This window comes from Parasteatoda tepidariorum, chromosome 6 (assembly GCF_982258835.1).
Source record: "Parasteatoda tepidariorum strain Cologne lab strain chromosome 6, Ptep-v5.0, whole genome shotgun sequence".
In the NCBI taxonomy this organism is placed as follows: Eukaryota; Metazoa; Arthropoda; class Arachnida; order Araneae; family Theridiidae; genus Parasteatoda; species Parasteatoda tepidariorum.
The window spans coordinates 68,661,047-68,676,428 of record NC_141760.1 but is presented as its reverse complement, the minus strand read 5'-3'; the positions used below and the strand labels follow the sequence as shown (position 1 = coordinate 68,676,428).

Genomic DNA, 15,382 nt, shown 5'->3' with positions numbered 1-15,382 from the left:
TTGTCGAATCTTCTTCAGTAGGCTTCTCAACCAACACTGCAGTTACCACATTATTTGAGTCACTATCAATAGAAATATTTTGGAGAGATGTACTTGCAGAAGGCTGACTAAAAAACTTGTCAATTTTGGGCAATTTTTGTTTACTATCTTCTCTTTCTTGGCGTTGTTTGCGTTTAAATGCACCACTGGGTTGCTTCTTTTTATCCATAATTTTAGTTTTCTAATTTATTTAAACAATACAATATTAGATTGTGCTCGAATAGGTAGGTACTCTTGTTCACTGACGACGTTAAAAGTAAAATAAAAGGAAAGAGAAACACAATGATACGCTACAAGCGTCGTTGGGGAATCCCCGGAAAAAAATTTATCACCGTTAGTGTTACCGCATTTAACGATGGAGACTGTAATGGTTGGCAACTGTTTGGCGACCTTTTAAAGCGCACTTGGCGCATTTTGTCATCCCGTCGGAGGGATGCGAGACAGAGAAAGGTAGATGTATGTATGATGTAATCTGGAGAGGGTCTCCCTTGGTATTCTAAGAGCTGGAAGCTCTTACTGGAAAACAATGCCTATTTCTTTTGTTTTTAAATAAAGTTAAGTTTTATTGTTTTAAAAATCTGGTCTGTTTATTTATTGGAAAGGAAAGGCGTTACAGAGACCATGAACGATCTCCTGCCCACGGAACTGAATTGATGTACCTACTGCAGGTGACTTGCATTTTTTCACGATATTTCGCGTTATACAATGAGCTGTAGCCGAAATCTATAGATTTGACTCGATTTATTCACTTAACGGACATCAATATGAGTGGTAAAATCAAATAAAATTGAACCACTATATTGACCAGTACAAAAAGGTTTATTGACATTAGCTTACTTACTCCTGATACAGCATTAATCTTTTAACCGTTCTCGAAAAAAAAAATCTTAACTCGAATTCACAATAAAACGCACATATCACTATCCGTCAAATTGACAACACTGCCAACCTACAGAAAGAATTTAGGGGAATTCCCTAGGCATAACTTTTGAATTTCTCTCAACTGAGTTGTCATGATTAAAGTGGGGTTGCAACCTGTCATATTTATTTTGAAAATGGGAGAAATTTCCAAAAGTTCAGTTTGATCGAGATTTCCGGTAAGGATTCGAGGGCCCCCTGAGCTTGAGGGCCCCGGGGCACTGCCCCGCCTAGCCCCTAGGTAGCTACGCCACTGTTAGGAGGGCCAACTTTTCTTCCTCCATAAGGACAGATAGTACAGAGATTGAAAGAATATCTCTGCCTTGCCTGAGATTCGAAGTCAGGATTTTTCTGTGTGAAGTCAGTTCCTTAACCACAATACAGTCTGGTCGGCGAGTTAAAAATAATATAAATTAATGCTTTGAAATGCTCGTTGAATTGTATGTTGCTACAGTTTTTTATATTTTCTCCTCCTAGCGCTGACATTTAAGCAGCCAAATGACTACTTCAAGGCCAAATACAAATCGCTATTTCACTCGGCACCATGAAAATTACAATGCTATAATTATATATCTCGACATTCAAAAATATATACAAGTACAATTTTGAAATTTGCAAAACATGCATAATGCAATACATTACGGTTTTTAACTTTTGCCAAAATATTGCTCTTTAAATTGTGCTCGATGCATGACTGTAAGTTATGGATTATTTTATACTTGTATTTTAAAAAATTTAGTCATTTTCAAAATTAATAATTCCAATATAGATTTTTTAAATTAAATTTTTGATAAAGCTTTTGGAACCATTAGTTTACTTTTAAAACTCGGTATAATTTAATGCTGATCAAGTTTTACATGAAAACATGTCCCATTGTAAATATTTTTCCTCTTCATGGTTACCATCATTTCTCTTATTTTGTAAAAAACAATTTAGATTCTCGATGTAATTTTACTCAGTGAAAAAAAAATATTTTTAATCAATGAAATTTTTGACCACGCCAAAATATTTCTAATTATACCTATTTTTATCATCTAAAACTCGAAATTCCACTTGAATTTGATCATACATCGTAGTAGCCTTAAATGACGTATATTTAGGTGAGACATTTGTATGATTTACGTGTCATCACATACTTTTTAAAAGTCAAACGCAAACGGAGGAGGAAAATTAGCGAAAACGTATAATATAACAAAAATTAACGAGTGAAAATGGACTTATACAGAATCTTTTTTTATAATGAATAATATTTCTTGACAAAATTCATAGTTTAACAGAAAATATTTGCACTTAAATAAACTCAATTTATTTTCTATGCATTTCTTAATATTGTAATGGAACCAAACATTTATATTAAAGATTCATATGGAAAGTTTTATTCACATCCAATAAATTTTGTAGTAAAATAATCTTGTATTTATAAAATCATATTTTTTGTAAAATCATATTATTTCTTTATCTTTTTTATTTATATAATCATAACGGCATCTTCTGCAAAATTCAGTCTTCGGCACTCCAGTACACAGCGAGTTGCATCTAGAATTCCTTGAAAAAATAAGGTGAAACTAAGATTGCACATAATTGAGCAGAATAATTTCGAAAAATGCAGTTTCATTGTTATTTTGTTATACATTAATTTAATAAAACCAAGAAGCAAACGCAATCTGTCTAAATAGAGTGGGAGGATTTACGTATGGGGACTTATTAATATGACTTATTAATAAGAATGAACTGATTAATAAGAAAGACTTATTAATAAGAACGAGAGTTAAATTGTTAGTAAATTCCACTTAATAGAGATGCAAGGTTTTTGTAAGCAAATATTATACTAATATAGGAGAAAATTTCGAGGTATAAATTGAAGAATCAAGAAAAGAAAATAATTTTAAGAATAATTAAAAAAAAGTAATGAGTGTAGAAAAAATATATTTCTTTAATATTGTTGTAAAAATTAAGTTTCCTTCAAAACACAAAATTGCTTAAAAACATTTCATACTTCATCCGCCTCTCTTAGTTAGCTTTGAACATTTGATCTTAATACAGGAACAACGTCCCATCTTTTTTTAAGTGAGATGACGCGCAAATTCTCCTAATTTATCCGGAACGATTTCCCGACTTTTTATTTAAACGTGGCCACATATAGGAAGAAAAGTTGATGTACGCAATATAAACCATGGTTCATAGCTTGTAAGAAATCTTTTTATTTTGAAATATTTCACACTTTCGTCATTCGATAGATATTTAGAGAAATAACACTTGATTTGAAGTAACAGATTAAAATCGCTATGTTTTACCCCCGACGCTAGCATTTAATTAGCTTGTTTATTGAAGTGGACACTCTAATTCTGTTACTGTACAACTACCTGGAATCGCAACAAGAGTATTTTACTCCTGTCACTCGACTCTGCTCTTCTATCTTCCTTTTGTTATTGGAGTAAGTTACAATGAAATGGAAACAAAACGTTAACTTCATTTTATAGAGCAAGTAAAGGAATATTTTAAATGTGCAAGTTTAATATTTTACTATGTCAAATGAAAACATAATAGGGTTGAAAACTTTAAAAAAAACATTTTACAAAATTTTTTTTGGTTATCAGCATCAAATTTGGAATGCCAATGAAATATTAAAGTAATTCCTACCTTGGTTACTAACTATAAATTCTAGGATAAACATTTCGACAAAAAATTATAATCTCAATATTCATACTGGCGTTTTCTCCTTTCTCTCTTGCACTTCATGCATACTTGCAAAGTAAATTTATAAGGTGTTCCTTTTTCAGATGGTTTCCGTTCATGTGTTTTATTACAAAAAGCTGGGCATCTAAAGGATGGAGAAGCAGCATTGTTTGTTTCAATCAGTTGATCATGTTTGTCGCTAAAAGAAATAATTGGTAATTATAAAATATATTCTTATACATTATATAATAATAGGTAGTATGATATACCCTGTTTGCTATCACTCGCCAACCCACTAATGTCTATTTATAGTTTCTTTTTAATTTTATTTCTTATGGCAAGAGAAAAGACAAACTCTAACAAAAACAGTGAACAAAAAGGTGAACAACAAGTAAGAGAAAAAAGTCACTATCTCAATAACAGATGTCGGGCACTCCAGTAGCGCATCACATCAGAGTCCCCACGCAGAGCCCAGCATCTCAATAGATGGTTCCTGTTCATTATAAGTTCATTATTCGAGCATAACGGGCAGTTTGGGTCAGCAAGAATGCCGATGCGGCAGAGGTGGTTCGCCAGACAATCACGGCCCACCGCAAGTCTGAATTCTGCAACAGCTTTATTGCCGAGCTTATCGGCAATGCCCTGTTCTAAGCTGTTCCTCCAACTTCTTGAAGAAATACGAGAAGTGAGTAACGTTTTCCAGTTTTGTTTCATAAAATGCTTGATATAGAGTTTTGCCGAATGTAAGGATTTAAGAGCGCCTGGCTGTTGAATTATTTGAGTGCCTTTCTTAGCCAGCATATCGGCCTGTTCATTGCCGTAGATATCGCAATGTCCTGGGATCTATTGGAGTGTTATTTGTCTCCCTTCTATCCTCAAACTCTCTAGGAGAACCTGGCAATCCTGGATAGTCCTAGAGAGAGGTATTTCACGAGATCTAATAGCTCGGATGTCTATTTATAGTAGTCTGATATTTTTGTTTAAGCAATATGCTCTTTCATAGACAAAAAATTTTCTAGCATTAATTTAGACAATACTCGGACAAAATATATAGGTCAAAGTTTTTTCTTAAAGTACTGTAATTATAAGTTGGTCCTGGTAAAGCGAAGAAAAAAAAACTAGCAGCACAGTTTTAAAAAATAATGTTCTAAAATTAAATGTTTTACTTTTCCAATTCTGTTTTCTGATATTAGTTCTGGTCAGACGACGCTAGCATTATGTCTGATCGGTCATGTGTGACGTTGATATGTCTGATCAGACAACATCACACTGAACATTTGCAAAATCTGCAAACTTAGAGTGAAGGTACGAGGTTTGACAAACAACTCTGAACAGAGGGGTGAAGGTCCCTACTAGTGGCAAAACAGATAAAGGATAATATTATCAATTCTTTTTTTAATTTTCCTCAATTTTTTCTTCCTTAATATTCTTTGAAAAATAAAACTAATTTGGTAAAGATTTTGATGACATAAAAACGAAGATCGCCATTTTGGCTAACTGCATAAGCCAAATTAATATATTTTTAGAAATCTCTCTTATACTGTGTTAAGTATTAAGCAAAATAATTAATTGCTTTAAAGGCTTCAAGCTTCAAAGGGGCTGGTTCATCAAACCAGGCCACCTGGTTCTCGATTATTATTGAATGGTAGATGGTTGCAGAAAGAAAAAAAACACTTTTGCACTAGAGAATAGGTTTTGAAGCACATAAAGAGATTAGTTAATAAAAAATTATGTTGGTGTCTGAAAATTTTTTTTCTCTAAAAACTGTACATAATGAAGGAGATATATTCCAAAAAGAATACTAATAGTACGCGAATACTAGTATAATAGAAATGGATACCAATAAACAAAAGAAATTATAGTGCGATTTTGGAAACAAAAAAAATAATAAATTATAAATATTCTTGCTGATAAAAACTGGAAGTTCTAAGAATGTGGGACCATGAAATTACTAGGTATATGGCGAAAGACCATTGAATGGAATAAAATATAGTGGACTGATTAAAATTAATTTTTTGTGTAGAAAAAATTTAGTCCTATTTCTCTCTAATATCAAAAATTCTTTTCAAGGCAACGCAATAGATAAAGGGCTAGAAGGCAAATTGAAACACTTAGGGGAGAGTCGGTTAGCTCCACCCACAGTCAACTTCATATGTATAGAATATTTTTTCAAGTCAATGCGTCATCGGACATTAATTGTTATATTAAAAAAAGATTATTTTCAAAGTTTCAAGTATTTATGCAGCTGTTAATATGGTAAACAATAGTTTTGAAAATATGTTGAATACGGTAGTCATAAAATTAAGAAAAATTGGTTGAATGTTTCGATTAAACTTCATTTTAATACTAAGGAAATAATTTTTTCCATACTTACAGCATTAAAGTAAGTAGTCTTAAGTTTAATTTGCACAAAGAAAGAAGTTTATATTTGAAAAATTGTTCGAGTAATTACAAATTTACAAAAAAATTGGATTTCGGGTAGCCCCGCTCACATGAATGTCGGGTATCACCGCCCAATTTTATTTCGTCGATAAATGTACGGTTGCAAAATTATTATTTTATTTCTTCAAATTGGAATGTTATATGCATTTTTGACAACAAATATTGTTGTTATTAAATGATCGTTATTAAGTGATAGAATTCACTAAAAGTATATAAATATGTAATAAATGAAATAATTTTGTGATAAAATGATAAATGAAGTTTATCTATTGTCAATACATTGGTCACTTTCATTTACACCAGAAAAAAACAGTCAAAAAACATAATTTTTGTAACTGGGTGGGGCTAACCCGACACATTTTGAAATGAGCTGAAAAACATATTTTTTTAAATTTCTATTTTTTTAAGTTAAACTATTCTTTTTTTTGGTTTATTCTTTTTTCATTATTTAATTAGATGGTAAAACAATAAAAACATACAAAAATACTGAGTATTACTCAATATTATACAGAAATATTAGCAATACTCCTTAAGAGGGCGGGGCTACCCGACTCTCCCCTAAATCTGTACAATAATGTAATGGATTATGATAAAGCTGCAATTAATAGTGGCACGGTTTAATACAAGTTCACGCATTATGGGTGCCACCATATTATTTTTTTATGAAAATAATTAGAGATTACGTATAATACTTTACGTATAATACGTAATAATTTATTACGTATAATACGTAATAAATTTACGTATAATAGAGATTACGTGCAATATTAAGTATAATAATGGCGAGAGTTATAAGAGTAATATAAACGTTTCATTTCTTCCCATGATATAAATCGAATTCGTACATAAATTTCTATATTTATTTGCTGATATTACTTTCGCATACATATAAAAGAAATTATTCAAAATCATTTTATTTGTTTTAAATAATATAGACTCATATAATCGTAACTAGGTTTCCTCTGAAAAAGTTTTACAGGAGTGGTTCAACTAATGTTCTTTTTTAATGGCTTGTCTAAAAATAAATAACGCATGAATACATTTTTCTAAATTAATTCATGGAACTAAATTTGAAACTTGAAATATAAGTTGTGGGAAAGACTAACGAAAATAATAGAAGAAATTATTAAATTTAAATTTGTTTTTTTCTTTTTTTTTTAAAGTTTATTTTAATCTTAAATGTAGGCATATATAGATATTAAAGAAACATTTACTACATACCTAGTACTATGTCTGCTTTCTTGAAAAACTAAAATAAGAAAAATGTTTTAGTGAACAAGAAGTGCATTTAAAAACTAAAATAATGAGTTATTCTTTTATGATTATAATAAAAAAAAAATTATTTTCATTTTAATGATGTCAAACACGGTGAAAAAAAGAGTAAAATTTGATACAAGTTTTTCTGGAGACGTGGAAAAAAAATATCTCAAATTTCTAAACATTAAACTAATTATTGGTAGAAAAAACCCCATGTTTTAGATAAACGAGAATTAAATTAGAAACAGAAGTTAAATGAAGTGTTACAGTGTTGAAGCTCAGCAGTACACAAATAGTTCAAATTTGTAAAAAATTCTAAATTAAAAACGCGTTTATCTCGATTATAATTTCGTATTCCTTGCAGAAATATTTCATAAATATAAAAAGTAAATATTCTGCAATGATTTTATTTTGATTTTAATAGTTTTATAAAATGTATAGATCCATAATAAGTATATATCTATATTACTTATTTGAAGATTTTAGATTTAAAGAACATTAATAATGAGACATCTATTAAAAATATTTTTTTAATCACAGATATGTTTAATGTGATATTTCTTATGTATATATATATATATATATATATATATATATATATATATATATATATATATATATATATACAATTATTACTAACAATATACATTAAATGTAATTGTTAGTAATATATATTCAAGGATTTAAAATTTCAAAAGTTTGTTTATTTGGATTTCACATTATTCATTCTCATGATCGAAACAAATGCTTAAAATATTCAAAAGCAGAAGAGTTTTGAAGCTAAGAAAATAAAGTAAATTATATCAATATTTTAATTGAAAAAAAGCAAAATAATTACTTTTGCTCCCTTCGTAACAATGCAGGAAAAAAACTAGAAAAATCATCGATATTGCCTTAGAATTCATGTTTTGTTTGGTATTTTACAATAACCTAAAAGTATAAAAAACATTTTATTTCATACACAATTACAATAATAATTCATAAATCAAACACACTAGTGTATGTTATTGAAAAATAAATTTTCGTTTCAAGAACGGTTCGGTTCGAACGGAATTTTTGGTTGATTTGCAAAAAGGCCTTCGATCTCGCTAACTTATTTTTTGAGAAAGCTAAACAAAAATTAACTCTTATTTTATTTTTCATACAATGCAAAATATCTGAAAAAAGCATCTCTTGGTCTAATGATGAGGTCGAAAATTTTATTTTAATCTAACTAATCAAAAATCTAACTAAGCCCGTACTTAATCCAAATACAAGCCTCTCTCAAATCGCAAAAACATCATTTGAGACTCCCGAGTCGCAATTTAACGGCAATTCATCTAATACCTTCAGCATTTCCTTTTTCAGAAAAAAACGTACTTCATCACTATTTTAGATAAATAGATCACTGTTTAAATTGATTTAATTTTGAAGCTTAGTGGCGATAGTCACATAGTGCCATATTGAATACTATATTACATCTTATTTTAGGACAGCAAAATCAGTATTATGCATTTGTTAAACAAATACAGTGAATGAAACAGGTTTTTATGAAGATTTAAATTAGATATAAAATTTAACTATGAAGGGGGAGAGAAAGGCTACTCTTTTTCGAAAACCAACTTAATTTCAGATTTAAAGTAACAAAGAAAAACAATGCTAACACGAATGTATTATTTTTCTCTCAATTAAGTCCGAAAATTACTTAAACCAAATAACTAATCTCAATTTAATAAATTGAATTTCATTGAACAAAATCCTTTAAAAAGTTACTACGTATTTAAATTGCAGATTTTCGATGAACGAAACTATGAAAACTAAAGAAATATGAAATTGTGCCAAAATTTATTTTTCATAATTTTTTCAAAATATTAAAACACAGCATTATATCTGTTTACGTCAGTGAAGCTAAATTAAAACAACTCTTCTGAACAGAATATAAAGTTTAAACTACAAAACAAAGCTTACCAATAAAATAAAAATTAATAATTATTTGTGTTGAGCATAACTAATGTTTTTATACCTACTTTTGCGATAATTTATTGCCCTCTTTATAAAATGTTTATAACTCCAAAACAATTAACAATGGCTATATTAAACACATGTCTATAAACGTCAAAAAAAAGTAATGTTTACAAAGCAAGACATTTAAATCAAAGCTCATTTGACTTTCAAGAGGAGTAAGATTGACTGCACTTACATATGTTTTCTTTATTATTGATGTTTTTTTTATTATTGATGTTTTTTTTATTATTGATGTTTTTTTTATTATTGATGTTTTCTTTATTATTTTATATTAGTTTTAATTCCTTACATTAAAAATAAATTTTTCTATAGTAATTTATAATTTACGATCTCAGCCGAAACCAATTCAAATAAATCAAACAGATTTAATTTATTATTAAGAAATTAAAAAAAATGGCAAATCTAAATTGCGTAAGATGGAACTTAAAATATGTGAATAATATGTTTTTATGTATTATAAACTAAGTTAATTGCAATAAAATTTCAAAACGTGAAGAGTTAATTGATTACTTTGTGAATTTGAGGAAATTAGCTTAAACGTTTATGCTTTACTTTTTTGTTACTTCACTGAATCTCTTTGTGTTTGGTATATTTTAAAGTAAAAAAATGATTTTGGTAATATTATAAGAAAAATCATACAAATATTTCTTATTTATGTAACATTTATGTAACGTTAAATGTAATAATAGTTTTAATGAAAAATTAGTTAGGTATAAATTGATGTCTACAAGTAGAGGAATAAAAGCCAGAGAGTCTAAATATTCCATATCCATTTTTTACGCAAAAGTGATGAAAGGATACGTGCTTAGCATTACGCCAGTATGTAACATTTGGTTTATTTTTTTAAAATAATGTAACTTTCATGTACTAGGTTACTTTAAGATAACACTTAAAGATGCATTTTTAAATAGTGTCCATTAATGCGAGTACAAAAACATAAACAAACATTCCTTAACTCTACGTCATGTACGTGTGATAAGAATGTTTTCTAAATAAAAGTTCTATCGAAATGAGTTGAATCCACTATATTTACATCTATATTTCTTGAATTTAGAATACTCAAACACTCAAAATAAATGCCATTTTTTTCAAAAAATAATGTTGGAAATATTAATATAAATCTTATGTCTGTAACGTACGAGACACTAAAACAATGATTCTTCAATGCGCTACCATACCACTTAAAAATTTTGACAGAGTTTAATATAATAAAAATTTCACTTACTTAAAAATTTTCATCACTAAAAATAGTGAATCAGACATAAGTTATCTTAAAAGGACTTGCTGAATCAAAATAGAAAGAGTACTTTAACTCTTTCTCAAAGCATAACTCATTTAAAATTAATCAAAAAAATTTAAACTCAATTGAAGAATCAAACTCAAAGCATCATCATGACTCATTTAAAATTAATTGTTCGTGGTATGTACGCCAAGCGGCTATGAACAAAACGTAATCGGTTCAGTATCTCTTGTGTATTTTATTTAAATGGTGTGTACAAGAATAAATTTCAGATTTAATCTAGCGTAATTAATTCTGAGCTTATCGATGAAATTACACTGCCTCATCTGGTGAATAGAATTTGAAACATAATTTCTGACAAATAAAGCAAGTGAAGAGAGAAAACCTGAATCACTTAATATTTCATGCAACTGGTGATGAAGTCTAAATGAGGTTCAGATATACTTTGTGCTATTAATGCATAAAGTAAAATAACTTGCAGAAATAAAGGTATAGAAATAGACTAGCTACACTATCAGTTCTTTAAACAAAAACTTCCCTCAGTGTCAACACCAAATGGCTGTAGAAAAGTGACGGAATCAACGCGTGCAATTTCGTTTAATCAGTAGGAGGATAATATTAAACGAGGTAATTAAGTTAAGGAGAACATATTTTCAAGCATTGAGAAAGTATTGGACAGTAAAAAGACCATTAACAAAATTATAAGAATCTTTCAAAATATGAATTGATTCTCAAAAATTAGTCCCGCAGTGGACTGATTGTTAAGACACGGTTCCCAGCAGATCACCGAAGTCAAGCATCACTGACTACGGTCAGTGTGCTGGTGGGTTACCACTTGGATCAGTCTGCGTAGGGACCGAGGGTGTGCGGTATTGGTCCTCGTTAAACTGTGCTACCGTAAAGTGCTCGACTTCGCGCGCAGGTCGTCGGGCTACCGAAGCGGGGGTGCCATCCCCTCCACAGAGGATCAAAATTGTGATGGCATGTCTTCGGATCATCCGGGATGTTTCCCAGACCGTCGCCAATAGCCCAATGTGCAGCTCTAGTGCGACGTAAATTAACAACAACAAATCTCAAAAATTAAAAGGGGAAAATGGTGAGCAGTGTTGAATGATTTGAGCAGAAGAATATTCAAATTTATGATTAGACTTTCAACCATGTAGGTCGATGGAAGATTGTTCAATATCCTGATTTGGGACATATTTTCAAGTTATTTAAGTCGAAATATCACTGTACGTTTCGTTAATTCATTATATACAAGGCCACTCCTACAAGAGATTTGTTAAATGTATCAAATAGTAATATCAGCAATAGAGTCTTTAATATTTATGAACTTTAGTTTGTGTACAGTGGAAAAAACTACTTTAAATTTGTTCGAAATCTTAGAGATTAAGTTACTGCTCTTCGGATAGAAAAAAAACAAAAAAAAACAAATTCTTAAAATTCAAATTAGAGGGTGTGTTGAATTGCGCCATTAAATTTCTATAATTGAATTCAATATTATAAGAAAGAGAACATACTGTAAATGACAATTATTTTAGGTAAAGAAGCTCTTCATTGAAGAGATAACTATCAAAGCACATTTTAAAAGCGCGGTATACAAACGGGAGTATGGCATTTCTTTTTGGTTCGAAATATAAAATAAATGATAATATTAGAAAGAATTAAAAGGTTTTCATCTCTTTCGACTTTTATTCTGCTAAAATTATTCATCTCTGAATTTCGTGTAACGGCCTTGATTTTTGGTGTCATTCCATATTTTACAAAATTCTAATTGGTTCGTCCTATAGTTTTATAGTTTTTCTAATTAGTTATTTCTACAATCCCATGCTTTTCCAACGTTTTGAATCCTGATCATATTAATTTTCTTACATTTTGTGGGTTCTTGCCGAAGGTTTTCTGGCTAGTTCTCACACACTTGTTTCTTATCTCCCATCTTTGAATCTGTATCACCGTGTTTGGAGTTTGTTTTGTTACTCTTTAACTGATATTTTATGCTTAGAGAATGAAGGCAGTTCTTGCTTACGGAACTGAAAGTGTAGTATGATAATTTCGTTATTTGTACTTTACTCTTGCTGTTTTGCTTTATTCATGGTTTGTGAAGTTTGCCATGCACTTTAGAGGAATTAAAAATTAAACGAAACGCAGCCCCTTACGTTTAGCATTATTTTGACCTAAAGTGCAGATCGAACTTTCTGATGTTTCCCCTAGTGAAGAAAACAACTTTAATATCTTTATCTTTTGGACCATTCTGCATGTGTATATTGCAACTTTCTGTTATTTTATTACCGTCAATGAACTCAAATTTTGAGTTTACGATTGCTACTCCGCAGCCTTGTAATTTTGAACAAATCCAGAAACCAAGGTAACTGTTGGATCAAGTATTGGGAGAAATTTGGCTATCTGGAGGATCTTTTTGATGGAACTTTTCCATGTAACACGCATTTTGAGGACTTTTTATCTGTAACACGCATTTGAGTAATCGGGAGAGGAAAACCGTGAAAACTTATTCGGATGGCAAGGAGACTCTAAATCATATTCAGTCTACTACTTAGAAAAAAAGCGTTTGAGTTTTTTTTTTAAATTAGAGTTTAGCTAGTTTTATTTTAAACAAACGCTGCATAAACTTTGACGAAAAATAGCTAATATAGATGGGGATTATTGTGTGACAAATTTGAAGAGTTCTTGTAAAATGAAAAACATCAAAGAAGTTTAAACGGATTTGTTTATTCAAATTCAAAATAATTTTGCACTGTTATAATTTTATATAGCTTATTAACAAAGCGGGTTCATAAAAGATAGAAAAGTGAAGAAATTTTATTTCAAAAGTAGTTGTATATTGTTGTAACCAAAAGAAATTTGTTTTTATAAAATTTAGAATTATGTGTCAGAATCATTTCACTGGCGATTTAGACTCCAATGTTTTGTCGTTAATTACTTCCTTTTAGGGAATCTTCTTCCTCTTCTTTTCTTTTTTTTTTTGCTTTCAAATATTCATAAAAAATCTTTTTTTTAATGAACGAAATTTATTCTATTTAAATTTAAATAAGAAAGGAATAATTCTCATTTGAAACAAAAATGGATTTTATTACAAAAACAACAAGAATGATTTTTAATTAAAACAGATATCCTAAGGAAATGTAAAGCTGTTTCTTTTTTTTTTCAATTTAAAGGAACAAAGGTATTTTTATATATCCTGATTGATTTTCTTGGAACTTCTTTTGTACTTCTTCATAAATCAATTAACTTATTTTTTTTATTTGTTTCGATCATTTTATAAAAGATAAAAAAAATCGAAGATATTTCATTTTTCTAACCACCAGTAGTTTGGCAGATTTTTTTTTTTTCATTTAACAGGAATCTCTTTTATCTATTTTTTTTTTCTAGTTAGTTATTTATTTCATATTTCTAAAAAGTATCTAAGAAATAAAATATCACATTCAATTAAATAATAGATGGGGGGTACGAATTTGATGCTAGTAAAAGATGTTTTTCCTGTTATTTTTATTTATTAAAACCATTATGTTATTAAAATTTCTTATTACTTAAACACAAAGATGCTTTTTTTAAATAACTTCTTTATTGTTCAACAAAGTTTAGTTTCTCATAAGCTGTCTTCTATTTTATAATAACTGAAAAAAATATTTTCATTTTGGCACAAGGGTTATATTTTTTTTCAAAAAGAATATTGGATCCTGGAAGAAGTATTGGGAGACATTTTGATGGTCCCCAATTGATACTCCCCATTTAAGTTACATGGAGATGAAACCACGAAGATCTTCCACGGTTAGCCTGAAGCCAAGGGAACTCTATCCGGGACCCATCTAATACTGAGGATATTTTACGTCAGTACTTTGGTCGGTGGAGTCAGCGTGCGGAATTTGTAACGACCAGCAATCACAAGGTTTCGAAACCATGAAACCTCATTGGTAGATGACCACTTTAACCCCATAGCTTGTGCGGCTCAAAAACTACAGTTTGGCTTTGCCGGACCTAAATTAAGTTGAAAATGAATAAAAATTTAGACATTTTGGTTTCAAAGAAATGGAACAAACAGGTTAGAAGAACAGTTTAACGAGATTAAAATTGTAACCAATACTGCTTATATATATATACATAAATATACATATATATATATATATATATATATATATATATATATATATATATATATATATATATATATATATATATATATATATATATATATATATATATATATAGCACAATAAAAACAAAGAGAAAAACGTAGAAAATTAATAAGTTTTATTAATTGTAATCAGGCAATCTTATTACGAAAATATTTTAAATCATTCTTGAAAGATTCCGGTGAGCATAAGTTCATTTTATTCGCTCCGCACTATGAAGATTTCCTTTCGTGTAATGTTCTCTTTACATTTTATTTTCTGATTTTTGCTTGATATATTTGTTTGCTTTTTCTTATTTTTTTTTATAATATTAGAAAACACTCCTTTTTGCGGATATAATCGTGTGGGCTGATGAAGAGATTATATCTTTTCTTTGTTTCGTTTTCCGGATTTTTAATTTCCTTCTTTTTTTTTTCTTTTTTCTTTTTTCTTTTTGATATCAAAAATTATATTTTTTTAAATAGTTTTGAAAACGAATTTTTAATAATTTTCCTTTCTTGCCATTATTTTTTATTATTTTCCATATTTTCTCAATATTTATTAATCCCTTTATATATATATATATATATATATATATATATATATATATATATATATATATATATATATATATATATATATATATATATGGATTAATAAATTATTTTACTTGATTGAT

General features: G+C 29.0%; 2 protein-coding genes across 9 annotated transcripts in view; one reads left to right on the top strand and one right to left on the bottom strand.

Moving 5' to 3' along the window:
• Positions 1 to 2,169: 2,169 nt before the first annotated feature.
• On the bottom strand, positions 2,170 to 9,351 carry LOC107453428 (uncharacterized). Of its 2 annotated transcripts, none has more exons than XR_001585323.5 (5): positions 9,280 to 9,351; positions 8,171 to 8,262; positions 7,297 to 7,324; positions 3,598 to 3,832; positions 2,170 to 2,502 (listed from the first exon to the last, which is right to left on the bottom strand). XR_001585323.5 is itself a non-coding variant. In XM_016070258.5 (5 exons), the coding sequence occupies exons 2-5, from the start codon at positions 8,235 to 8,237 to the stop codon at positions 2,400 to 2,402; spliced, it is 366 nt and encodes a 121-aa protein (XP_015925744.3). In that variant the 5' UTR covers positions 8,238 to 8,262; positions 9,280 to 9,351; the 3' UTR covers positions 2,170 to 2,399. The 2 variants fall into 2 exon arrangements, 1 of the variants encoding a protein (XP_015925744.3); XM_016070258.5 differs by having other exon boundaries at positions 3,665 to 3,832.
• Positions 4,166 to 15,382, top strand: part of LOC107452869 (uncharacterized) — a 133,777-nt gene continuing 122,560 nt past the window's right edge. For all 7 annotated transcript variants that reach the window (XM_087166002.1, XM_087165998.1, XM_087166000.1 and 4 more), the window contains exon 1: positions 4,166 to 4,318. In XM_087166002.1, the coding sequence (XP_087022128.1) occupies positions 4,181 to 4,318 (138 nt within the window). In that variant the 5' untranslated portion in view covers positions 4,166 to 4,180. The remainder of the gene's footprint in view (positions 4,319 to 15,382) is intronic.

What these genes read in the sequence shown, in the direction of transcription:
- LOC107453428 (XM_016070258.5), bottom strand. Translation starts at nt 8,237, where the DNA reads ATGAATTCTAAGGCAATATCGATGATTTTTCTAGTTTTTTTCCTGCAT. An exon ending in TTGTTACGAAGGGAGCAAAA is followed by an intron (nt 7,325 to 8,170) that starts GTAATTATTTTG and finishes TTCTTATTTTAG; the next exon opens with TTTTTCAAGAAAGCAGACAT. An exon ending in GAAAGCAGACATAGTACTAG is followed by an intron (nt 3,833 to 7,296) that starts GTATGTAGTAAA and finishes TATTTCTTTTAG; the next exon opens with CGACAAACATGATCAACTGA.